This window comes from Chamaea fasciata, unplaced genomic scaffold (genome assembly GCF_029207755.1).
Source record: "Chamaea fasciata isolate MVZ Bird 193981 ecotype frontalis unplaced genomic scaffold, bChaFas1.0.hap1 SCAF_14, whole genome shotgun sequence".
In the NCBI taxonomy this organism is placed as follows: Eukaryota; Metazoa; Chordata; class Aves; order Passeriformes; family Sylviidae; genus Chamaea; species Chamaea fasciata.
The window spans coordinates 7,003,423-7,029,558 of NW_027094099.1; the positions used below are offsets into that span (position 1 = coordinate 7,003,423).

Below are 26,136 nucleotides of genomic sequence, written 5' to 3' on the forward strand. Positions count from 1 at the left end.
TAACATTGGCCCAATCAAATGAAACATCTGTTTAGAATTTTATAATTGTTCCTCAGTCTTCCAAAAGCAAATAAAAATAGATGTCATTAGTTCAGCTCATTGATTTTTCTGCCTGTTTGAACCAATTGAGAAAAAATATTGATTAGGACTGATCCTTTCCTAAGGGCATCTGATAAAGAAAGGAATACAAAAATACCACTGAGGATAGCAAAAAAGCTTTGTATTATCAGCATGAAGCTTCTTGTGACGAAGTGCCCGAGGTCCCTGCGCAGAGGCAGATCACTTACACACGTGGTTAGGGGCATTCTCCACAGACAACCTGCACGCTCACTCTGAACCTCATCTGCCAAGCATGCATCCAATTACCAAAGAATAATCAATGACTGGTTATTCTCCTGAAGCTTGTCCAAGTCCTTGTCTGTATTACCATTGTAAATAAACAGGCATCACCCCTAAAAATTTGCCTCCTTGGATTTTGTAATGCATATATAATGCCTTATAATGCATATAGCTTCAAGATACACAAAAAGTTATTTAAAAGCAATGTCTTCCCTAAGGAATGAGTGTTCAATAACTGAGGGGGAAAAAAAGAATAAAAGGAAAAAAAATGGCTTTTATTACAATCAACTACAAACATGGCAAGCGTGATTTGGAAAAGAGGAAAAGAGGTAAACATGACTGCTTTACTTCTGACATTCATCCCTTTAAGAGAAAGCAAGAAACAGTTTTGACAGCCTCAGGGGAAATGGCATGGCCTGACCCAAATAGGAAAGGCTTTCACAGGGCTGCTATCTCAACAAATCCTTTAAAGGGGTCACTTTCCTAGAGTATTCTCATAAAAATAAAATGCAGGGGAGTCATCTATTCAAGCATTGCAAGGATGAGGTGGGGGAAAAGAATCATATCTCCATATAGGGGGTGGATTTCTTCACCTTTGTCACAGGAAACAAGCAACTTTGCATTGCAGCTGCACTTTCGTGCAGGCAAAGTTCCCTTCCATTCAAACTAACAAGCCAATCAACTGCGTGCTTATATCAAAATATAAGCCTGAGGTAAAAAGAAGCTCCTTAGTCAACTTATTTTAAAATGGTTTTAAAATTAATTCTTTCAAAGAATTTAATCATAAAAGTAAAGAAGAGTTTGACCAATCCCTAAGTTTTCTTCTCTCCAGCCCAACTCTATGACTCTTTAGATCCAATTTGATGCCAAAATACTGCTCTGCCTTCAATGAACTTGTAGGACACCAGCCAGCAGAAATCTAATATGTTGGTAAACATTTCTTTGATTTTACTTTTATATTTAAAAAAAAAAAGAGTGGACAAGTAAAGGCCTACAGATGTCCTTACATAATATTCCTTGCAGCTCTCTAACATTTAGGCTCTATGCAAACAGGAAAGCCAAGCTGTCCAGAAAATCACACAAACAGTTTTAACAAACACGCTCCATACACTACCTATATGAAGTTTTACCTATTCAAGAATGTACTTGCCATAGGCAGGTAGCCTTGTGCTTTTTGATCTAAATCTTTTTCACATTCTTTTCTTAAATGCAAACATTGGCAAACACTCCTAAAAATTCAAATTTTCCCAGCATAGCCATAGCCAAACTATGTGATAGTTTCATCCAAATACAACTGTGTGCCTTTACATTATTCATTATTTTCTATCAAAAGAATAATATGGTTGAGAATAAAAGCATTAGCCCATTATATGCAACTGATTATGACAGGCCTATTATGCTGGCATAATAAGGCAGTCTGCTTTGGCAGTGAAATGAGAGCTGCAACTCACCAACTGCAAACTTCAATCTTGAAAACCTCCCCAACAGTCAACTAGATTCAACTAGATTTTATTTTTCCCATTTTTTTTGCATTAGCTTCCTTTCCATAAAGTTTATGCTTTCAATCCTAGTAGTAAGGCTGTACCTATTTAAAGCAGGAAAACTGCCTAGAGGTTAAAAAAAACAAAACCAAAAAGCTACTTGAGTGTTTAGTTAAAAATTGGGAGCTTGGACACTTTACTTTTACAAAATAATGTAATGCAACACCATTCATCTCAATCAAATCCCTCCATTATCCCGCCACAGTCGCTGACAAACTCACTTGGCATCTCTCTATTTCTCAGAATTACACAGAGCAGATGGCAAGTGCATTCCTTGCCTTACTGTAAACTTGAAATGTTGCCCTGGGTAGAGCACAAGTTTCATGTGCATGTCCTTTTTACTCACTGAGCTGTTTGGATGACTTAGAGCATGGATATAACATGTCTCAGTATTGAAAGTCTTGCCTTATAGATAAACCTGACAATTTGCATAAACTGGCTTAAAAGAACATAACAAAAAAGAAAAGACAAACTCTGGTAAACTTGCAAAATCCCCCAGCAAAGTTGAATATTTTGTTGTGGTGTTTCCAAAGGAAAACCCAGCGCAACACTAAAGTATCAACTAATAATTGCTCTGAAATCCCAGTCCAGTAGAGAGGTTAGGGCTGCAAAAAGACCATTCACTCGAGTTCCACGTCATGCAGTTTAAGCTAAAAATATAACTAAGATATAAAGTGTTGAATTTCACTTTACTCAAGTCTCCAGTCTTTGGAAACTGTAATGAATATGCACTCCAAAATAGGAGCTGAATTTGGAAAAAAACACTGACATATGATGTAAATTCATTTTAAATTTAAATTTTAGAGATATGTTTGCAATTATCAGCATGTTGTTAAAGAATCTCATCCTGAGAATATCATCAAATAGTAATGTGAAATACAGTGTTACCATTTTGAGAACAAAGGGACTCTGAATGAGTAATCAATAGCAACTGGCAGAAAATGAGGCATTAATTATGATCCTCTCTAGTGTTTTGTCTCAAACAACGTTTCATTAAATATATTGTGCTAACCTGTACATCTTCAAGCCATTACCAATAGATTTGATCAGATACATTTTTGGTCTGTTTCAGGAGGAGGAAAATATCAGAATTAGAAAACCAAAACAACATCCAAAGTGTTATATGATAACTTGAGCCTTTTTTTCTTGATCAATTTAAAGGAAATCAGGGGTTGCTAATACAACATCTCAGGAGAGGATCCTCTAACAACGTGTTGATAATTGCAAACATATTCCTCATTTTAAAAAAATACTTAGGTCTTATAATCTCAGTGTAGTCTCTTGAAAATTTAATTATCATCTCCTATACCTAAAGTATCATGCAGGTTTGAGAAGATAATGACAGTCATCCATCAACTGCATCCTGCCAGTGTAATCAGGCTAATCTAGCTCACTGGATTAAAAACCAGCTACCTAGGGTACTAAATACTGAAGTGATGCAACATCATAAACAAAATTACATTTAGCTTTACTGCCTTTCCAATTAATGTTAACACCAATGAGGATCAGGTTATCAATATATTCTCTTTTTACGCCAAAGCTTTCCTGGATCACCAGGAGCTGCTTATTCATGTGTGTACCTAAGCAGAGGCTGCTACTGTGGCAGATTCTGTTCATGTGTAAATATACTGGGACTGAGCACAGGGACAGAGGAGAGAGAAGAAAGGAGTTTATTCAGAATTACATATATGGGGGCTTTTTTTAGCAGTGAGAACAGCGAAGATTAAATGCAAAGGGAAGGAATCATTTTGTATTCTTTTAGCATCTAAATGTCTTTGAAGACCCTGATTAATACAAATATTTTGAAGAGTCCCTTCCTTCTCTTTTGCAATATTGTCTCCTCTGCACTGATGCTGCATATTGGCAAGACTACAAATTCAGTTTTACGCTTCTAAAGCAGCACCCTGCTGATGTTGCTGTCCAATCCCGGAGGTTATGCTGGCTCAGCTTGTCTTCCCTCATCCCCCCCGGGCAAGGTATTTCTGCGTTGCTGACTGAATTCTAGGAAGGCATTACTAAGCATTGTGATTACAGGTCAGGCACCCCTCCCTTTGCCTTTGAATCTTTTCGCTACATTATGAAAACAGTAATTGGAACAGCATCTCTAGTGTGATTATACAAAAGCCACTTGCTGGAAAAATCCAAAATTTTACAAGAGTTGTTGAGTGGTTATTAATCTATTTTTTTATTTTTATGGTACCGCCCTCCTTGCTTTCCTTTATGATTACAAGACACTAGCATGAGGAGTCAATATTATAATAAAGGATTTTATGCTGAGTCTTACTTACAGAAGTCAGACTATAAAGGATATTACAAAGCTCAAACTATCTTCGCATCTGTTCCTCCCTCTGCATCTTCAGCAAAATGATTTAAAAATATTTCAGACCATTAGTAGATCATTTCATGTACATAGTATGGAAGCTATACATCTCCTCTCCCACACAACCAAGAGAAAATCTCTCTTGCTCTAAGCACCAAGTCAGAAAATTATTAATATGATGAGGATATGTTAATAAAGCAGCCAGATAATTGTTAGGACTTATTATGGAAAACCCATATGTTTTCACATATGATCAAGGGAGAGCTCAGTTCAACACTAGGGTGCTAGGAAATGGCCAGGAAATATCTTAGGCTACAATCCCCTCTCCTAAATAAATGTTATCCTCCTCTCCCTGCTCTTCAGAAACCTGTGCCAGCAGGAGCACCAGTGTTTCAAAAAGCACTCCAGAACACAGCTGAAACCAATACAAGCTGGATGGTTTAGTTCCATGAAGAAGGAATGTAAATGACAAATCCTGTGCCTCTTTCCATCACTGACTGAGTGCCCAAGCTCTGCTCTCCCACCCATCCCAGGAAGCAGTGCTCAGTAACAGGTTGCCTACACCACTCAACTCCCCCTCCCCAGTCCTACTCAGGGCCTCTGTTCTTCCTGACACCGGTTATTTGTGCATATGTGGAGTTTGGGAAGGGACTTTCTCTACCTATTAATTTAAAAAGGAAGGTAAATTGGGGCTTAACATACCAGAGCAATTACAGACAAAAGGAATGCACACTTCAGGAAAATCCAAAGGGCAATCCAGCTCATTCAGATAAACAGGCATGGCTGGGAATACAGAGCTGAGCTAATAATTTGCCCCATCCTCCACTAATACCATAAATTTGTAGCTGAGAAGCACCCAGCTCTGAGGCAGTCAGAATAGCTGGACACAAATAGTAATTCACCAAAGAAGTTTTATCTGCACTGCATGCTGTAGCATTATTTTTACTTCCTTATGTAGCAGTATGCAAGATAATATGTATATTAGTTTACAGAATATTCATAACCTTAAATACAATCAGAAATAAACAAAAAATAAAGGTGGCAAGAAAATTTGCCAACCCTAAATAGTGTGAGAAAGAGAAGGGCAAAGACAAGTAACTGTTTGCCTGGTAAAGGCATTGAAAATGATTCCTCACAGAACTGCTCCCCCTTTATAAATAGCATCCCTCCTCCAACTATAACAAATTCCTAACACCTGCTACCCACTTCATTCCAGGGGGAATGTCTTCCCTGATTAACTTCAGGTGGTCACCTCCAGCGCTGGAAAAAGAAATCTAGCCTGTGTCCCATACATTTTTACTTTCTAAAAAGGTTCTGCAGACTCCTTATCTGCTGAGTGACAGGAGATATTTTCCCACTAGCACAATAAGTAATTCACGTCTAATAAATCATGATGAAAAGAAAGTTAATATTGCTTGATTCTACTTGAGAAGTAAAATGAAGCAAAATAAACTAAAGTTCAGGCATTCCATCTGCCCTTAAACTGTATTTCCCTCTCCCCATCCCAATCTTTGAGGATGGTATCAGCTGGCAGAATCCAGAGTCACTGCTTCAGTTAACATTGTGTCAGCCTTTCCTTCAGCAGCTGCATTTCTTAGAGACTGATAGCTCAGCTGTAAAATTCTGCTTCAGGGAGACACCTGATATCAAAAGTGTCAGAGAAGGGGAGATTAAAAAGAGAAAATTTACAAAATAAAATCAGTTTTTCAGCTTTAAAGTTACACTGGTATTAAAAACCCCACACATGTACAAGCCTTAAATTTTTTTATACTTCCATAACTCAGTATTACTTGGATTTAAGGAGACATCATGTTCTCTATACTGCTTCTAAAACTACATGAGGAAGAAAGAAAAGCAACTGGTACCTCTGCTTGTAGCCTTTCTAAGGCCCCACTCAGCAGAAAGGTGCAGAAAATGATGTAATTTTCTGCCTCATTGGAAAGATCCATCTAAAGCATCCTCAGACATACACCAGCAGCGAGGAGGAAGAGCTTTGTGGTTGTTTAATAGACACTGGTGAGCAGAAACCCTGGCAAAGCACCCTAGGAGCAACTGCAGTGCCAGGACTACTCCTGCAGCCTGAGGAGGATTTATCTGTGTGCCTTCGCACCCATCTGAACAGCAACCACCCTGGAAAATACAATGTGCTACAAATACCTTCTTCTAGTCCAACTCTTACATTTTAAGCACCATCTCAGCTGTCAAATGCCACTAAAATCCTGCTCTACCCCACTTTTCACAATCACTCATTTCTTTCACTGTTGTCACTTCTGACTTTTCCGTTCTCAAAAAACTTGTATCTCCAATTGCATTTTTCATATTCTTCTCTCTTTTTCCATTTTTGTCAATAAATCTTGTTTCTGCTTCCCACATATATTTTGCACATTCTTATCTCCTAACATTCACATTTTTGTCTGTATGCTTAATCTTACAGCTGTTTAATGTTACCGGATGCCTTATTAAAAACATTAAAATCAGTCAATTTCCCCATTACACCAAATACACATCTTACAATTATATAGTTTAGGAATACATTAAAAATACTTTTAAGTTGGTGCTATTTTTTGGTATCTATACTCTTGTTTTAACTTCTGCTTGCTTAATCCTCACCACCCAGCCAGTAATAAAAAAGTTGCCATTTTTGCTTATGCACAATACAAACAAGCTTTTATGTTCTCCCTAGACAGCTCAAATTTCTGGAGTTGTACCCTTATTACACTTCCTCAGCTATTAGAGAGTGAGCTCTGAGATACTACTTGCCCCAACATTGCAGGATTGTTCTTTAGGTTTGAATTTTGCTCGAGCTGCTTTAATGTCTCTTTAAATTTTAAAGAGGCAAATTACTGACTATGCAAAGACAAAGTAAAATACACTTGCAGTCATTTCTTTTGCTGAAGTGATCATCTGTTAAATTGCCCAAGAAATTGATGCTAAAGGCATTTTTGGGGTTTATTTCAAAAGTTCTTATAGTGTTTGTTAAGAAACAAATTTTTTGCACAAAAATAAAATAAACTTTTTAGTCTGTTAAGGGTGTAACAGCTAACAAATACAGTTTAACATGCTGCCATTTTATTCTTTAATAAATAGCTACATTTGCAGGCAACAACATGCAAATCTTTGAAGTTCCATGTGAAATTGTGAAGAAAGGAGAAATTGGTAAATTCCAAAAAGTTGTCTGAAATCGTGTCTTAATACGTTTACTTGAAGTATACCCCCATAAGGAGCACTAAGTGTGGTGCTAATGGGCATAAAATGTTACTGTCATACTGCAAAATTCAGGCTAATTTAATAAAGCCTGATGTGCCTTACATCATGTTGCAATGATGCAATAATATGCTGCTAAATGAGTCACCTCACATTAGCTTCATGGCAGCAGCAGAGTTGATGGCTATTGAAGGGAAAATGGGGGAGCAATACTACTGCAAATATTGATGGACCAGCTTTCTATTGGATTTTTGGCATCCAAGAAAAAGCTGCCTTATTTATTGCGTGTTCCAAACATACACAAGACTTTTATAATAATAGCAGCAAAAATGAGTTTAAACTTCATCTGCCACTAAATAAAACCTATGTAGTGTACACAGTATCATACAGATTATCCATATGCTCTGTGTAGTGCTATATATTTCATGCAATATGGATATACATCATGTATATGTAGTATACGTGAGTAGTGTAAATTTTATAAATTATTACATATATATATGAGTGTACATAGTCTAAGTGAAATGTATTTGGTAAATTCAATCCATAACTCCTTCCAGCACTCATATATTCTAGTTTTAACAACAGCAGTTTTTTCTAAATGGGTTTTATAACTTCTGTAGGGTCCCATCATCATGTATACCATAGAGATGAACGAGTAACAGAAATGGAGTGAATTAAGATACAACTCTTCATAAAAGGCTGCACTATAAACCACAAGTGGTGAATGCCTCTTGAGTTCCTGCCTGGCATCCATTACATTCAGCACTCGATTCTATCTCTTTTCCCACACACAGGATACTGTGCAGACTTCAAATTATTATGAAGGGAGGATAAATGTGTTATCTCCACATGTCAAAAAATCCATCATGTCTATTTTTCATGCATGATTGTTTAGAATGAAAATAGAACATTAAGGGGATAGTCACCAACAATCTACTATCTTGAGCCCAGTAATGCCAGTGGGGAGAGACTGTGCCAGGCAACGGGTACAGGCACTGTGAGGCTACAGGAGCATCCCCCACCAATTACTCAGGGCACTCAGGGGCTCCCGGGGATAAAGTTACCTTCTGTGAAGACCCACACAAACAATTAGAAGAATTAGTCTAACATGTACTGAACATTTATCTCAATTTCACTTTAAAAATAGTGCAGACCCCTGGCTTTCTTTGAGCTCAGACTTGTCAAACCAGTGTGCAGTGACAGCTGGGGACCTTTTTGATGATATTGGAAATGGGAGCAGTGAATTCAATATCTGAAGTCTAATCTTGTTTCTTTCACATAAGCTACTGTTTTCAGTACTAAATCACGCAAATGTGAAGAAAACCCTTTTTATTACAGGAAGCTTCCTGAAAATTGAACCTTTACCTGATTTATAATTTGTGAAAAGATGCCCTTCCCAAAACGGCAATCACATGGCCAACGGGAATGGTGGAGTCCCCCACAAAAACCACAAACCACCTCCCTGCCTCCAATTCAAAGACGCAAAAAGAGACTTTGTGTCAAGTCATGCAGCACTGCATTTTATTCTGACAGCAAAACAGAGTTTTTAGTATTTCTTCTAAAAACTGCCAATTCTTCCTCCAGGTAAAAACTTTTGACATTCATCTAAATCAGCTCTGCATAAGCCTCAATTTGTCATTTTACCCATCCACTTAGAGTCTGTATATTTTTGGATGCTCCTTTTTGGCTTGTTTAAAACACCTGATGGAAAGAAAAGCTGAGAACCCGCACTTCCTGCTAATAAAATATTAGTAAATTAGCCACATTTACATTCTTGTGACTAAATGCTACAGCTGAATCAGATTCTATTACCTAAGTCACTCAGGTTCTTAAGCTGCATTGAAAATCAATCACACTTCAACTCCTACAGCCTAAATATAAAGCTTGTAGGTAGCAAACAGTCCCTACAAATCACTGCTTAGATTATTTTCAGTAAAAGGTGAGAATGATACTAAGACTCTGAAACATTGCAGTTTACAGTAGTCTTGAAAATTTTCATTGCAGCCTTCTGTAAACTCAACAGAAAGTAAAAATTAAAACTCTTCACACTTCCATACCAGGTTATTAATACCCTATACACCAGAAACATAAGGAAAGGAGGTAGGAGAAGGATGGATTCAAGAGTTTTTTGCAGAAGTTAGGTATTTTCAATTCATCTGTACCCAGTAAACTCAGGAGACTGACTGGCTCTTGCCATTTTACCATTTTAGAAATCTTAAAGCCACTGTCCTTGAAGAACTCATGGTTCAGAGCAGAGACTACAAAAGAGTGGGGTTGGTTGTTTTCGGAGCAAGAAAAGTAGTGGCTTGTAATTCCTCAACAACCTGAACTTCCTTTTTATTTATTTTTTTTTTAAGAATACTGGAAGAAATAGTCTGCAAATGTCAGGAGATACTGAAGAAGTGATACTGATTTAGCTGGAATACACTATATAAAATTAATTTCCTTCTCAGATTGCATAATAGATGTTTTAATAAGGCTTTTACCACTTCCACATTTCACAGGTGAACTAAGGAACCAAGGAGAACTAAAACTAGCACTGAATACAGAGCAAAGCTGATTAAAAAACAGCTTAGAGTTTATGATCAGCAGTGGGTGAATGTATTAACTGAGTCTTTGCAGGCATCTGTTTTGGGCATCATTCCACCTCTTAATTAGTGACTTGGATGAAAAATGAAGACTACATTTACTAAACTCACAAAGCAAATAACCCATAAGGATCTACAAATGCAATGCAAGCCTGGAATTCAAAATTGCACTGACAAATTTAGAGATGGTAGAAGCAATGTGTTAAACAAGTAAATACATTTTTGTACACGGAATCTGTAAACTGAAAAACACAGGGTGAGGAATAGCAAGCTAGCCAGCATTACCATAAAAAGGTATTGGGAAATTTTAGATCACCACGATTTAAATATGTATCAGAAGCTGGATATTTGTTAGGAAAACAGGCAGGTACCACCCAGCAAAAAAATTCACAGTATTGTCTGAAAGATCCAGGAGATTTCTTTTTGCCGTGCTGGTAATGCCCTAGGTACTCGACCTCATTTGAAGCACTGGAATTCGCAAGAGTTGTGAACATACTGGAGAATATTCAGAGCAGACCATGAGCTTTTCTAGGAATATTTCAATCTGGGATAGACCCTGTTATATGGCCACTGTTAAAATACACCTGCACTATACATGCCCAGGTAAAAATTTACTCCAGTTATGTCTTATCTTTTCTAAGGACTCCTTATCATCTTAATCATCTAATGGTTTTTCCAGCCTCTACAGACTTAAAAGGGAATAGATTCTTCTCCATGTCCATTGTCTGGAAGAGTTAGCTACTTTAATTACGAGGATGTTTAGATAAGGGACCAGGGAAACTTTCTTAACGTAATTACACTTAAGTAGTTGAAAACAAAACCCGGGGTGGTCCTGCAGTCTCTTCCATCTCTAGACTTTTTGAGAACTGACCACATGAAGCACAGACAATGCAGCTGATTCTTTGTTTGGATTGCAATGACCTCTCATGATCACTTTGGGCCTTCTCTATGACAGATCTCAAACAGTGTAGCTGCAATGAGAGCTGTATTTCAAGCACTACCGTGCATTTACAAAAAACAAACAAACAAAAATTCAAAAACATTCAGAAATCCCACCACGGTCCAAGTTAAATGAATTCAAATACTGTCAGATTTATCTGACAAAACAAGTACAAACTGTAATTCATCAAATGAATTTAAATGGATTAAAAATGTAATTGAAGGTTAACTCTATGTTCATTTTTTATTATCCTGAATATAAAACTAATACAGATTTACCTACAGTAACATTTTCCCCACATACTAAAAATTCTAAGGAAAAAAAAACAAACTGAGGGAGATTAAACAGTCGAAAACTTACCAAAGGGACAAACAGAACTAAAAGTGACGTTAATGGAAACAAACACGTATAAGATTGTAGGGTTAAACAGCTATATGTAAAAAATTATTATTAAATGGTACTAGATAGAAACAATCCTAAACATACAGAAATATAAAAGGATTTTCCTCACTGTGAAATGGAACTACAGAAATTGCACTCATTACTGCAAAGCAGAATGGAACTTTATCCAAAGTTCACATAAAAGCATTTTCCAGTACAAAACATGAACTTAATGAAAGAGTTACGTGGAAATTAATTTGCTTCCAAACTAATGCCAAATTTAAGTTATTATATTTAAATAGAGTACATACGGAGTTATTTCAACAATAGTAGTTACACTAATACAATGTTTTACTGTCTAAACTGGCAATAATGTGAAGCCCATAACTCTCAGGTAAAGAGCTGTACTGCTTTTTGGAAGAATGTTGCTGAAAGCTCACCCATACAGCTACAAATGGGTCTTTGTTTGCCACATCTGCATTGCAGAGAAGTAGTAAAGGCTGTGAGAATGATCCTTTCTTAATAGGGGAAGCATTGCCACATGGTGCTGCCCATTCACACTTCCCAAGCTACTAGTTAAAAGACTAAAAACCAAGATGTCAAACTCATATGCTAGATGTTATCCTCCAGAAGAAAGATACTCCTGAAAATATCAGTTCAAAGGAAACAGTCAACCTACAGTAAAATTAAAAAGCAATTCCTCTTTGAGAAAATAAGCATCAATTAATTTCTCAGAATTATAAACATATTAGTTATTGAAATCTTTATCAACAGGCACTGAATGTAATCACATGCTAATTATACTTTTTAAACAGTCAAACTTCCTGTGCCTTCAAAACAAACTTTTAAACAATGATCAAAGTATTCTTAGTCTGGCTCATTGGAAATAACACAAAGGAAATCATCACTCTAAAATGAAGAAACTCTGTACTTACTTGACAGCCTGGTAAGCCTGTGTCTCTGCCATACAGTGGAAATGGGCCTCTGTCAGAGGTTTTTCCTATAAAAGAAAAATTTTAAATTTGGTTATTTTTAAAGTCCTCTGGACATCCACATCAGTTGTCCTTTTTTTATGCAATCCAGAAAATCTATTAGCATCATAATAAATTTACAAACATCAAGGTGCATGAATAAAATCAGGTTTTTATATGTCTGTGTTCAACACACTCAAGCAACACTACTTAATGGATGACAAATTTACCTAATTAAATTCCTTTTGTAACCAGTCAGATACTAAAAAATATTCCCATTCAGTATGTTTAAATACAAAAGGCAAAAGTCCATTTTCATTTCCATTATCAACAAGCAAAGGTAGAGAGACACTTTAAGACATTTCTCCTTCCTACATGAAACTAACACTTAGCTGGTATCCATCTTAGACAATGAATATACTGAGCAATAAAATAAAACCACATGAAAAGCAAACAAAAACTTCACTCAAAACAGTAAAACTCACGCCAACCTTAAACCAGGGCTGATTCATCCAGCTCTTGACACTCACCCCTTAATCCTTAAAAATCTTTTTGTTTAATGTACAGATCAGCAGGTACAAAACTCAAGCAATACAACCGGGCAAGGCAGCAAAACAGACTTTTCTGCCATAAATGCAATCTTTGCTCGTAGGTAGAACACAGAGAACACGGTACTGTGCAGAGTGGCTGCCTTCTGATGTTGCTGCCTGAGGTCACAGGACATTAGCAATGGCTTTGCCAGCTCCAGGAGAAGTACTCAGTGCTGTATTTGTTAGGTATGCGATCAAAATGGCATGTTTGATATGAAAACTCAGTGTGCAAATTCTCCAGTAGAGCTCAGAAGTTTAGCAATCGACACTTTGAAAAAAAATCTTGAACAGAAGCCCCTGAACAATGCCAAGCATCAGACACTCATCAGGTTTGCGTGTAACAGAAAACACCAAGTGCTGTGCCTGCCCTAATTACAACACAGGACTCAGAAAAACCTTGTACCACCATTCAGAATCTTATCCAAAGGCAAGCATTAATTAACCAGATCTACCCATTTGAAAATGAATGCTATCTCACCCAACTAGGCAGACCCTTTGCAAATGATGTGTGTTATCCTGTCCCAAGAAGAAGAAAAAGTAGCCTTTCTTTCACATTCCCATTTCAGTGATAAATAGCTCCACGTTATTGCAATTGCACTTCAAGAATAGGACTCCCTTTGCTTTTTCTGATTTTTCTCTCTTCCTTCCAGAAGTCCCTAAATATAATTTCACAAGAGGAAAATCTAAAGTATGCTTTTTGTTCATTTTAAAAGTGGATCTTTTGTAAGCAGGGAGGAAGAGGAAGTCGGAATCTCTTGGAACAACATCTCTGCAAGATTATCATAGTGATAGCTACCAATGGTACGGCCAACAATAGTTAGCTTGAAAAATGGCAGCTCTGCAGTAACAAAGGGAGAAAAAAAAGTTAACATTTTCCTGCTGAAGCAATTTGCCTCTAACAACTATCAAGCACCAAGCAAATAAAATACCTAGCATGCAAAATTATAAGTAGTAGGATGAATCATGCTGTTCATATTAAACCAGACTCAGCATTTTCTTTCCAGAAAATGAGAATCTCATATCACATGATAAACAACTTTGACTGAAGTATGCAGTATTCCAGGCAGGCTTTAAAACAAATATTTGTACAAGAGTCAATTACAGAGGCTAGAAAAATTATGATTTAAATTATGGTTTGTGTAGCAAGCAAGAAATTGTTAGATAAGAATGCATAAAATCGTGTCATTCAAATGTTATAATTTTTAAAGTATGGCAGATTCATATTAAATGAGGAAAGCTTACTCCAACAGCCCAATCTATAGTAAATTTGGTTCCAAGAAATGACCAGGAAAAGTCAAAGCTTTCTGATACTGGAGTGCCTAAATATTTATCAAAAATTAGCTGGAGCAAATTAACATTTAACCTGTGTTCAAATGCCTTAGCTTTTCAATGAAGGATTTGGAAAACAACCAGGATCAACTATGAGAGGCTGCCTTCACAGATCTCCCAAACACATTCTCAGCGCAGGCACTTAGACAGGACTCTCAAACCTGCAGTTGTGTCTCAATATTAAGGGTACACATTTTTTTAAGCACCAAAAGTTAACAGGCACACACTACAGCAACACACATCCAGCCCTCACTCAGCTCCTGCTCCTGGTCCCCTCTCAAGCTCTGGAGCTGCACGCTGTGGTCCCTCCCGTGGGACTGGGGCAGTGTCAGCAGCTGGATCCCCACATTAGCACAGCACAAGGATGGCACAGAGGTGAGCCATCCTGGGCACCATTAGAGCACATTACTGGAGTCCAGTGAAGCCTCTGAAGCTTCAGTGTTAAAAGACCGAGGCTTCCCGGCATCATGCTGTTTAAACCTTTGTAAGCTAATGCCACAGGTAATGTTTACGTATCAACTGAAACAGAAAATACTTAGCAATACTCCACAAGTACTTGAAAGGTGGGTAGTGTCAAGTTTGAGAAGATGACACTTGCCCCATGGTTCACAAACAGGTAGATCCCATACTCTCTGATCAATGCATGGGCAGTCTCTATCATCCAATAAAGTTCATTCATATGGAAAATATATCAAAGCAGAATCCCCTTGGTGGTTTTTAGCTTATGAAATACTTTCCTTATTTATTAATATTCTTTACAGATTGACAGAAGAGCATAAACATCTAGAGGTTACATTAAACCCAAAATTCTGGAGTCCCAGTGCTTATGAGAATGCAAACTTTAAAAATACAATGAGACTGAGAGCCAAAGCAGACCCTGTCTTGTCTCAGTCAGTGCCCACTACACAGACAGCAATAGTCTCATTTGCATTGCAGCTGGAAATTCAAAAACATTAATGCTCAGCATTTCAGGGACATATGGAAACTCACTGTGGCACCCAACATTAATTAGAAGAAAGAGAGCAAAAGACACTATAAATGACAAACCCCTTATTGAACACTTTCATTTGCACAGGTTTGTGAGAGATGGAGGAAAGGCAGTGTGCAGACTTATCAGCTGGGAAGGGGAAGGAGATGCCCAGATGAAGTTCATTTCCTCTTCAGATCTGATTTTATTTTCACACAACAAACGATGTTGTCATTTTAGAAGCAAAATCTATGCCTTGCTTACAAAGTAGCAGCATGGTAAACTTTTCTTTAGGTTACATCCTAGTGGATCTATATACCAGAGTTGTGCATGCCCAGCAGATTTGGAATAAAACAATAGACATTTAAAACAATAGAGCTGGTTATATGCAAAAAAAATTTACATTTGCATAGGTCAATTCACAAGGCATTTGAATCTTTTAATAACTTGAAATTACTGTGTTTTATTGGGCCTTGGGGTTTGGGGTTTTTTTGAAGATTCGTGTGCTTTTACCAGAAAAAAATTCAAGGACCTAGTCATCACCTAACAGGCTTAAAGTTTAGGGACTATGGAGTTAAGAGAAACCCAACCAAGATAATCCCACTAGGCATTTTGAACCACAAATATTTCCCAGTGGCATAAATTTAAAACCTTGACACATTCCCTACCAATTCAAACATTAATAGGTATTTAGTAAATAATCTTTTCTCTTGCAATCACTTGTCTGTCTAAATGTGATATGCTCACAACTTAATATAGCCTTTGAATACCACATGAGGAATTGTCTTCCACAATACATCTATACGTGTAACAGCTGTGCAGCCGAAATACTCCTAACACAGAAGGAACTGAAACAGCAAGATGCAAAGTGATAGTGAGCTGAAAACAGCACTACATTAACTCAGTTGAGGACTACTTCAGTGAATGTGCTATAAATGCCTGCCAGTACAAAACAGCCTTTTCCCACTGCTTCTAGATAATGCTTGCCTTATGAGAAGATGACAGAACGCTCAAAAAATTATTTCAATTCCCACAGAATTAACCCTTTCCAGACTGAAGATCTCTCGGTGTATCACTCAGAATGTTTGGTTGGCAATACGGAAAGCAACAACATCTTTTAATGAAGCAATGTTTATCATCCAGTATGAATGCTATAGTGACCACAGCTGGCAGCTGCTCTGCTGTCAGACATGAAGTATGGCTGCCCTACTTGTGCAGAGAATCTGCTTTAAGAGAATACTGAAGCGTGTTTTTACAGTTCCTAAATATCATCCCTTCAATGGTAACACTTTAAACCTGTCCCTACAGATAGCCTACCCAAAAATCAGTTCATAAATATTGTCGACAAGTTTGAGAATTTCTTTTTCCCTTCATGTTATTAAACTCGTGTTGGTAATTTGGCTAGAAGTCAATTATTAGACTGCTTTCTCCCCCTCCACATGCAGCAAAATATGTGTCTTTGTTACCCACAGAATGAATACATTCAAATAATTTTTCATATGCAGATCCAATGTAACAGGGAACAAGCTGCACAAGCTTCACTGACAGGCACATACAAAAGATGCAAGAAAAATCTTCAACAAAGTAGACATTCTTTTACTAATCAATATTGCTTTCAAAATTACCATGAGGTAGAAAGAACACAAAGTTTATAGACTAAGATTCTTGTAGGTCCACTCTTTATTTTTAAAAATTTTATTCGCATTAAAAATTCTTATTCAGTAATTATTCAGTACAGTGAAAAAAATACTATGTTTGATTCAAACACAAATCCATCTCCATCTAGGACTTAGTGTGTTGCCTTCTTTGAGGCAAGACTGACACATGCAGCCATAAAAAATTTTACAATATATCTATGCATTTCCCACAGCAGCAGAGGAATAATTTCTTTTCTACTGCTATATAGCCTACTCATTAATAGAGGCTGCCATAGTTTCAGTATCTTCTCTCTAGCATTTTAAAGATCTATAATGTGTTCGTGCATATATTGTGAATACATATAAAAATACAACATACATTTTTCCTTATGCTACTTGAGACCAGAACTCCTGGAAATGAAGCAGAGCTCTGGAGCAACACAATTTGAAGAAATGGCTTAAAACAAATGACCTCCTATTCTCTTCATGACAATGTTTAAGTATTATTGGCTGATGTGTGCCAAGCATGCTGCTGGCTGCACTAAGGATGTTTAACAAGCCAGTGCCAACAAGTGCAGCTGCTGGACTTGCAGCACCCTCCTCCTGCTCATTCCAAGCCAAATTACTCACTCAGCTATGAACAATGAAGCAGCAACACAGGAAAATGCCAAGTGCAAGTGAGATTAGTGATAAACTCCAGGATCCCTACAGAGGTCAGTGATTAGCAGGTCCCCAGTCGTAATCACTTTCCTAACCTAACCTTTATCTCATCACTCCTCCATCTTAGCTCAGTCTTCTGACTGCAAGCAGCTTCTCCAATCAATATCCCTCCAAGTCCTGCAAACCCATCCACACTCCCACACCTTTTAATAAAGCAGTCAAACCTACACAATCTGGAATGTCTGCAAACTTGCAGGACACTTTTTAAACCTTAAATTTAATAAGTAATTAATACACAATAAAATCCTATGACTGGAAAAATTTTAATAAAGTGAAAAACTACAAACATACTTAGCCAGAAATGCCATGCCCAAGTGTTGATCAGCCATGCAGTCTATACAGCTCTATACATATATAAAAATGGTATGTCCAGACTGTGCCTAGTGAAAAAAGGTTGGAGTTTTTTTCCCCACACTGTGACATCTTATAAGACAAATTTTCCCAGACAGTAGAAGTAAATGTTTTAGCAAAACTTGGGTTTGACACTGCAGATTTGCTCCCTCTTCCCTTTTTTTTGGCCAAAATTTTGAAAGACTGGGATCCTACAAAATTAATGATTGTCAAGAAGTAAAAAACCATGATTCTGAATGAGATTTATGGGATTTAACAGCCCAATGTCAGGTCTGCCAGGAATCTCCTAGGATTCTCCATGCCATAAATTCTCATTTGTAAGAAGACAGCATCATACTTCTGTTATCTAGTCCAATTACTTATTTGGAACAAGAACCGCTTTTCACATCCAAATAATCCAAAATGTGAAAATTCTGAAGCTGGAATTACCTGCAATCAACTTCCCATTATAACTTTTGCAATTTAGCAACAAATACTGAATTATTGCTTTTGTTAACATTTGCACAAGATGATCTGGGAAAAAAAAATCAGTTTGCTTTCCAAAGACTAAAAAGATCAGAATTTTTTATACTTACAGTTGTGTCAGCATTTGCAGATGTCTTTCACTGTGAAAATTCTACTGATTGAACCAACAAGGCAATAAATCTCAGAGTATATTTATAAAGATGTTAAACACAGAAGTCAAGGGATTTCTCACAACTTCTTTACCACAGTATTTTTTTTTAAATAATGTCAGTGTGTGAAGAGGTATTAAAGAACCTGCTTCTCAAAGACTTGCCTTTGACACTTCCATCCCATTGATTTGTAAGTACATCTAAGAAAAGACGGAGTATTTTGTCAGTTTGCAGATCACTGCACAGATCTTGTGCTATAAAAACAATTTATTAATGTTCTTGTGTACTTTGTATACACAGGAGGTAAGGGTGGACTAAATTCCACATTATATTTGGATTGACCCTATGAACTTGTAATTTATATGCTCATGTCAAACTAAGAACATTTTTATTCCAACAGAGGCTGATCCATGAGGGCTCCTTCCTCGGTACTATTCCTGTCCCTCCACTTAGCAGCCTTACACTGAGCTGAATAACAAATCAAATGTTTGCAAGGCTAAAAGGCACTGAAGTCGCTGGCAGGAAGAATGCACAGCAGTAACTGAGGAAAGAGGGAGGACAAACCTGAAGAAAGAACTTTCTTCCTCCCCCAAGCATATGTGGGCAGTATCTGTGAACCAAATAATTCCTGAATAGCTGCTTCATGTAGTTTCAAATCCTCCACTTCTGTGGCTACCCCAGACTAACCTTACCATGAACAATGTTAACACTCTATTAACTCATTATGTGTGCTGCACATAGAGAGAACACCCAGGGAGAAACAGATTAAAAATATACTAAAAATGAGGGGAATCAGGGATATGGAATATCCAGAAAACAATAACCAAAGTGAGTTTGCATATGAACACACAACCATTCCACACTGGTGGCATTTGTCACATATATTTACCTACCTCACCTATGCATTCCATGTTTTTCTAGAGTATCCAAGTGTCTTCACTTTGTCAATTAAAATATTTCTCTTTTTGCCATCTTCCCCACCTCATCCCCAAGAGATTTAGTAGAAATTCTTAAGTAACTAACAAAGCTGCTACTTCTAGTTAACTTGAAAAGCATCCCTTGCTTTCCTGGTGTGGAATTTGTCCCAGATCTAAGGACAAAAATTACTTTGAACATCAATTACATTCTTAAGTCTAAAGTCAAGAGGATTTTTTAATTGGAAATGAATAGAGAATCCACACTTTACAACAAAATGCTACACCTGTTTCCAATTAAAAGGTTATTTTGGTGACACTACTTACTACAAATTACTAGATTACTTCATAAATATATATATATATGTATGTATGTATGTATGTATGTATGTTCTGCAGGTATCTACAGCTTCTCTTACTATCCAAGATCTATTAATTCTCATTAAATATGAAAAGTCACCTTGTCAACAAAGAGAGATTCCACCCTTGCCCAATTGGTGTATAAACAGAGGCACAATTCAACAAACATTTAAAACCACCTACCACAAGGCACCAGGCAAAAACGCATGCAATGGTCCTCTGTTGTACAACACTTTTGACGGTTCTTATTTGAATGACTTGCATAACCTTCTCTAACTTCACCCTTCACAGCCCTCTCAATTACAGAAACAGAGGTTTGCAAAACAGGAATTCTCAAACTGTGGGCTCCAGAGAAGCAGTAGCTGCTAGACTGAAGGAAAAAAAAAAACCCCAACAACTGAAAAAAAAAATACTGAACAAGAAACCAACCAAACAAAAAACCCGACCAAACCACCCAAAGAACCAAACAACACAGAAAAACAGCATAAAAAACCAAACCCCAAACACACATTAGATGCTAAAACACATTTTGCAACAAAACAACATGTTGTTTTCTGAGTATTCCTTCTTCTAGAAACAATTCCCACAGGCACCACACAACGATTACCTGTTAAAACAGGAGAGGAAATCCTCAGGAGACAGTGCCTGAAAGGAGCCATCTCCTGGTTAGGGGCTGGAAACTCCTGACTATTCACATGTATTATATGAAGGCACACTGAGCCAAAAAAAAGTGAAACAAAAACCCCATAAGGAATAATTAGGTAGTCTAGATTAATGCAAAGTACTTAAAATGCTAGGAGCTTAAAATAAGTCGTCTTATTTCAGTACAAAAGCGGTAATTACAGTTTGGGACTTTAGAATGTCCTAAGATTGAAAGCAATCCTCCCAAGTCCTGAACCACTGACAATAACTGCACAAGAGAACATCACTGCAGAAATGTAAACTGCTACTGGAGCTACACACTCCACTCCAACTTTTAACCATCTACCAAAAGAACACTCAAAAAATACAGATCTCTCTAAACCATCCCTCATGCGTAGGCACCTCACATCTCCATGTATTTATGAAAACACCAATACCTTACTGCCAAGGCACCTCACAGATGAATACTGGAGTTTGAAGCCACAGAGTCTTTATAAGAGATCATAACAGGTGTGGGAACACAACTGAAGAAACATTAAGAATAATAACCCAAGTCCAGACATAGTCAAGGTGATCATAACTCTCCGGTTTAAAAACATCATGGAACATGGGAAGCTGCTCAATGAACTAAAGACTAAAACTTGCTATATCAATAAATACTACCTCTCTGCTTGGCTGCACATGCTTTACAGAGGCTTTAAATGACCTAAAGCAGATAAGGAAAACACTTTTCCTCACCATGTTAGGAACAAAAAGAACGCTCATTGCAATATTGGCAATTATTTTATAGAAATGGTGACATGAATAAGAATGATGAAATACTTTCTATTTCAACAGCAAGGAGAATGCAAAAGCAATTGCTAATGCTCTGCACATCTGTACGGTCGAGGTAACCTGACTCCAAAAGGATTAAATTTTTTTTTCAAATATATGTAAACCAAGGGGGTGTCTCAGATATTCAGGTTGGTTTTCACTAAGTCTTAGAATATTCATAAAGTGCAAGATCTCTGGTAGAAAGTTCATTTTGTACAATATTTAAAATAAGTAAATAGGATTACACAAGCAATTTATTCCTCTTACAGCAAATCAAAAATAATGACATCACCAAAATGGATTTTTATTAATAAAGGATTAGTTGGCTACTGGTAATGCTCTTCTATCTGATTTTGTGGGAAAGGTGTGTTTTTTTCACTGTAAGCTGGCACAGTACACTATCAACATCCCTGAGTTTTGTAAGCTATGTGTTTGACAATAAAAGGATACATTTTAAAAGAATTATTTAAAGGAATAACCTTATTACTCTATTAAAACAATAATAATGATGCATTAAGAGAGTGAAAGCTAGGCACCAGATAGTGTTTTAAATGTAACTGGAAACATCAACGTGACCCAAACCTTGCCCCTAGATTTAGTATTTTCTGCCTTTTTTTTTTTTTTTTTTTTTAAGCATCAGCTTGTCAATCCAAACGTGTTACTGGAAACTCAGAGCTTGCTGGCAGATTGAAACAAATGAAGACAGGTCAGTGGAGTGCTCTGAACTGCACTTAAGGAAGCAAACTGCCTCTTATTCAGCCACGTGCAGAAGGACGCCTGCAGGAGTGAGACAAGGCCCAGCAGCCTGGAACTGGATTTACCCTTCAGGAGGAGGGTAGGAGCTATGGAAACTTCCCATGTTCCTCCGTGATCCCAACCTTTCCTGTTGGCCTGCCTCAGGACCTCGGCAAAAGGCATTCTGGCCTTGGCAGATCCCACAGGAACCTCCTGAGGCGTTGACTAGAAAAGGCCAAGTGTCCACCTTGGTGTTAAGGATGTGTGCTTATGGTACCTGAAAGTATTGCAGAATGAAAATCCTCCTTTAGAGTCTAAACAGTACTAATGAGTGAAAGTAAAACCACATGGGCTTTGTATCTTTTTATCTATTTTACCTGCTTGTACTTCAACTCCCTGGACTATAGAACAGGTACTGTGGAGCTTGCATAGTATTGTGGAAGCCTTTTACACACAAACAAGGATTAATTTCAAAGACATTTCCCATTTCATACCTAGCTGTTATCTCTGCTGTAAGCTTCCAGCTACACATTAGCTCTTGATATCAAACAGTCATAAACACTTATAAAACACTTTTCTTGATCCTGTTCTGAGTAACTCTCAGCATCTGAAGCACTTATTTTACTTCTCATGCAGTTTTTTAAACTTAAATTTATCTTTTTATCACTCTCCCTGCATCTATAATTCTGTTTTGACCAACTATACAGCGCTTACGGAACCTTTCTTGCTTAATGTCTTTATCAGCCTGGAGGAAAACACAGAGCACACCCTAAAAGCGTTTGCACAGACCCCAATTTTGGAGTTGCACTTGGTATTCTTGAAGGCAGGACCACCATTCAGAGGTATAGAAACAATCTAGAGGACTGGGCCAACAGGAACCTCATAAAATTCAACCATAACAAATATAAAGTTCTGCATCTGGCATGGAGCAGCCCCTTGTAGCAGTGCAGGCTGGGGTCTGGAAGGGGTAGCTGCAGGTGAGACAGCACGGGCAGGGCTGTGACTTATCCACCTCTGCTCAGCACATCTTACACCACATCAAAAATATTACACCTAATTTCCAAACCCCCAACTGAAACAAAACCAAACCCCACCAGCCCACAAACACCAACCAACTAACCCTGAACGAAAGAGCAATAAACAGAAAGAATCCCACCGCTTTCACTGGATGCAAAGGTTCCTTTCTTTTAACTAGTATCACATCCATTCCAGAATTCTGGATTCTGAAATCCTGCAACCACCAATTCTCCCCCCAACTTCCATCAGGTCAAATTACATCCAATTTCTGCAGTTTCCTTTTGCAATGACTTGCAAAATGACTTGCAATGACTATATCTATCTTTCTGTATTGGTTTCTCTTTATCTCTTATATTTACTTTTCCCTCAACACCAAAATTCAGTGAAATAAGCTTAAGCTTTCCAATTCAAGTGAATTAAGTCCCTTAATTATTTGTTACATACTGGCTCCGCAAAAATGCTCATGCATTTTAAAACCCACACAACACTGTTCTGTACCTCTTTCCTCCTTTGCCCATGAGAGCATTCTCTTGGATATCCGGTGTCTGCAATGGGTTTATGACGTGCACTCTGCTGTACAAAACAGTAAATGATACTGAATGATGACCAGAAGCCATTTGAAGAAGAGTCATAAAAGGGATTAAGACTGATACTGAAATATTTGGATTTCTCTATTTCTTTAAATTAAAAATTTCATAGTAAAGTAAAACACGGAATCATTGTAGGAGTTCCATGCCACAGCTGTATCTTGAATCTTTCACTACTGCTGCGTTTATTTAATTCACACATAGATTCTAATTTTAAAAAACTGAAGTAGTACCGAGGTCATTTAAATTGCTGCACTCTTACTTCTAGGGTTATATTCACAAAGTCTATTTTAAGAACTGCTTTGGAAGCAACTGATGTTTTATGCAGTGAACTGCTATTTTCCCAGATGAATAGAATATCCATTCTTTGGCTCACAGTTTCCATGACACTAAAAACAAAACATTCATCGGCACCAGCTCCGTGTTTGATGGTAAATGCAGCTGCAGCTCACAACAGCTTGCAGTGTACCTCAGCCCGCCCCAGCTGAACAGAGGCACTGTATTTCCCCAACGCAATTTCATTGTTTTACAGACAAGCCTTTTCTTGCCAAACTCAAACATTTCAAATCCTGCTGCTGTTCTGTCTTGAAATGAAAAGTTATTCAATTCTGTAAGTAATGATACTAATGCTAAGTCTTCCAAATTACCGAACAGAGTACATAACCAGAAACACAGTTTCGGTAACAGTAGCATCTGCCCCTACAGTTAAAAAGAAATTTTTGGCCAAAGAGTTTCAAACTTTGCTCCTTGATACAATTTCAACTCACTTGCTTCAAGGAAGCTGTTGAAAAAAAATTATGGGGGCAATTTTAAAACTGGTAAATGGAGAAAGCCACATGGCAGTCCAGAGACAAGGAATGGCACTGAGCTTTCAGAACTGCCTCCCTCCCCAAAAAACAGCATTAAAGTATGCACGCCTCTTTAGAACAAAGACAGTCTTCTGTTTTAGGGCAGGTTGCAAGATTTCCATTTGCTAATAATTTAATCCTGCCCCATATTAGCTAACTTTTCATCTGTTTGAGCTCTGTTTAGGTATTTGGTCAGTCTCCTTTTCCCACTAGTCAGCACACCACTGTTAAACAAACACTGAGACTTAATCACATTGGTTTGATACTAAAGGTCCCACTGAAAACAGGACCTAATCAATACTCCACAGTCATTAGGAATAGGTTTAGGCATGAATTCTGTAAAGCAACTAAGCACATATGTACTTCCAAGTATACAAATGGAGTAAACTCAGCAGCAACTGCTCGTATGAACTACACACTGAGGAAACTGATAGGGGACTGCAGGCAGATGCCAGAGAAATCTGACAAAGGAAAACACGTCACCTCAGCCAACTCTGTGTAGTTCTTATGAAATTCTGTCAAAAGTACTGGAAATATTGAAAAAGTACTAAGTTAATAATAACCCATTTGCAACTTGACGGAAGTGCTATTTTAAACTAAAAATTAATTTCTGGTTTTGCCTTAAAATACAGTCCACTTACTCTAAGGGCAGAAACAAAGTGGAGGCTCACAGCACGCCATGTTTGGAGCAGAGAGGTGCCAGCAGTCCAGTGTCGCTGTGACAATGCTGTCCCGGGGGGCACAGTGCCGCGGGGCCCGGGGGGGGGTACAGTGCCGGGTAGCCCGGGGGGTGGGACAGTGCCGGGTAGCCCGGGGGGGGGGGGGGACAGTGCCGGGTAGCCCGGGGGGGGGGGGGGGGGGACAGTGCCGAGTGGCCCGGGAGGGGGACGACAGTGCAGGGTGGCCCGGGCGGGGGGGGGAACAGTGCCGGGCGGCCCGGGGGGGGGGCACAGTGCCGAGTGGCCGGGGGGGGGGGCACAGTGCCGAGTGGCCCGGGGTGGGGGACACAGTGCCGGGTAGCCCGGGGGGGGGGGGACAGTGCCGGGTAGACCGGGGTGGGGGGACAGTGCCGGGTAGCCCGGGGGGTGGGACAGTGCCGGGTAGCCCGGGGGGTGGGACAGTGCCGGGTAGCCCGGGGGGGGGGGCACAGTGCCGGGTAGCCCGGGGGGGGGGGGGGACAGTGCCGAGTGGCCCGGGAGGGGGACGACAGTGCAGGGTGGCCCGGGCGTGGGGGGGGGAACAGTGCCGGGCGGCCCGGGGGGGGGCACAGTGCCGAGTGGCCGGGGGGGGGGCACAGTGCCGAGTGGCCCGGGGTGGGGGACACAGTGCCGGGTAGCCCGGGGGGGGGGGGACAGTGCCGGGTAGCCCGGGTGGGGGCACAGTGCCGGGTGGCCCGGGGGGGCACAGTGCCCGGGTAGCCCGGGGGGGGGGCACAGGGCCGAGTGGCGCGGGGGGGGGGGCACAGTGCCGAGTGGCCCGGGGGTGGCACAGTGCCGTCCCGCACAGCAGAGGCGGCGCTGCGCGTTCCCGCTCCCCGTGGCGCGGCCGCTGCCGTGCCCAGAGCGCCCCCTCCCGGTCGCGGCCCTGCAGCGCCGCGGGAACGGCGCACGGAAATGTCACCCACAGGCGCTGCCCTGCACTGGCCCCGACTCCCCTTCCGACAGCGTCCCCCTAAAGAACAGCTCAGTAAAGAAAAACAGTAATCCAAAGGCTGCAGTAATATTT

General features: G+C 39.1%; 1 protein-coding gene across 6 annotated transcripts in view; it reads right to left on the reverse strand.

Moving 5' to 3' along the window:
- Positions 1–26,136, reverse strand: part of TCF12 (transcription factor 12) — a 159,128-nt gene that overhangs the window by 56,951 nt on the left and 76,041 nt on the right. For all 6 annotated transcript variants that reach the window (XM_066195944.1, XM_066195947.1, XM_066195942.1 and 3 more), the window contains exon 7: positions 12,252–12,316. In XM_066195944.1, coding sequence (XP_066052041.1) covers positions 12,252–12,316 — 65 coding nt within the window. The remainder of the gene's footprint in view (positions 1–12,251; positions 12,317–26,136) is intronic.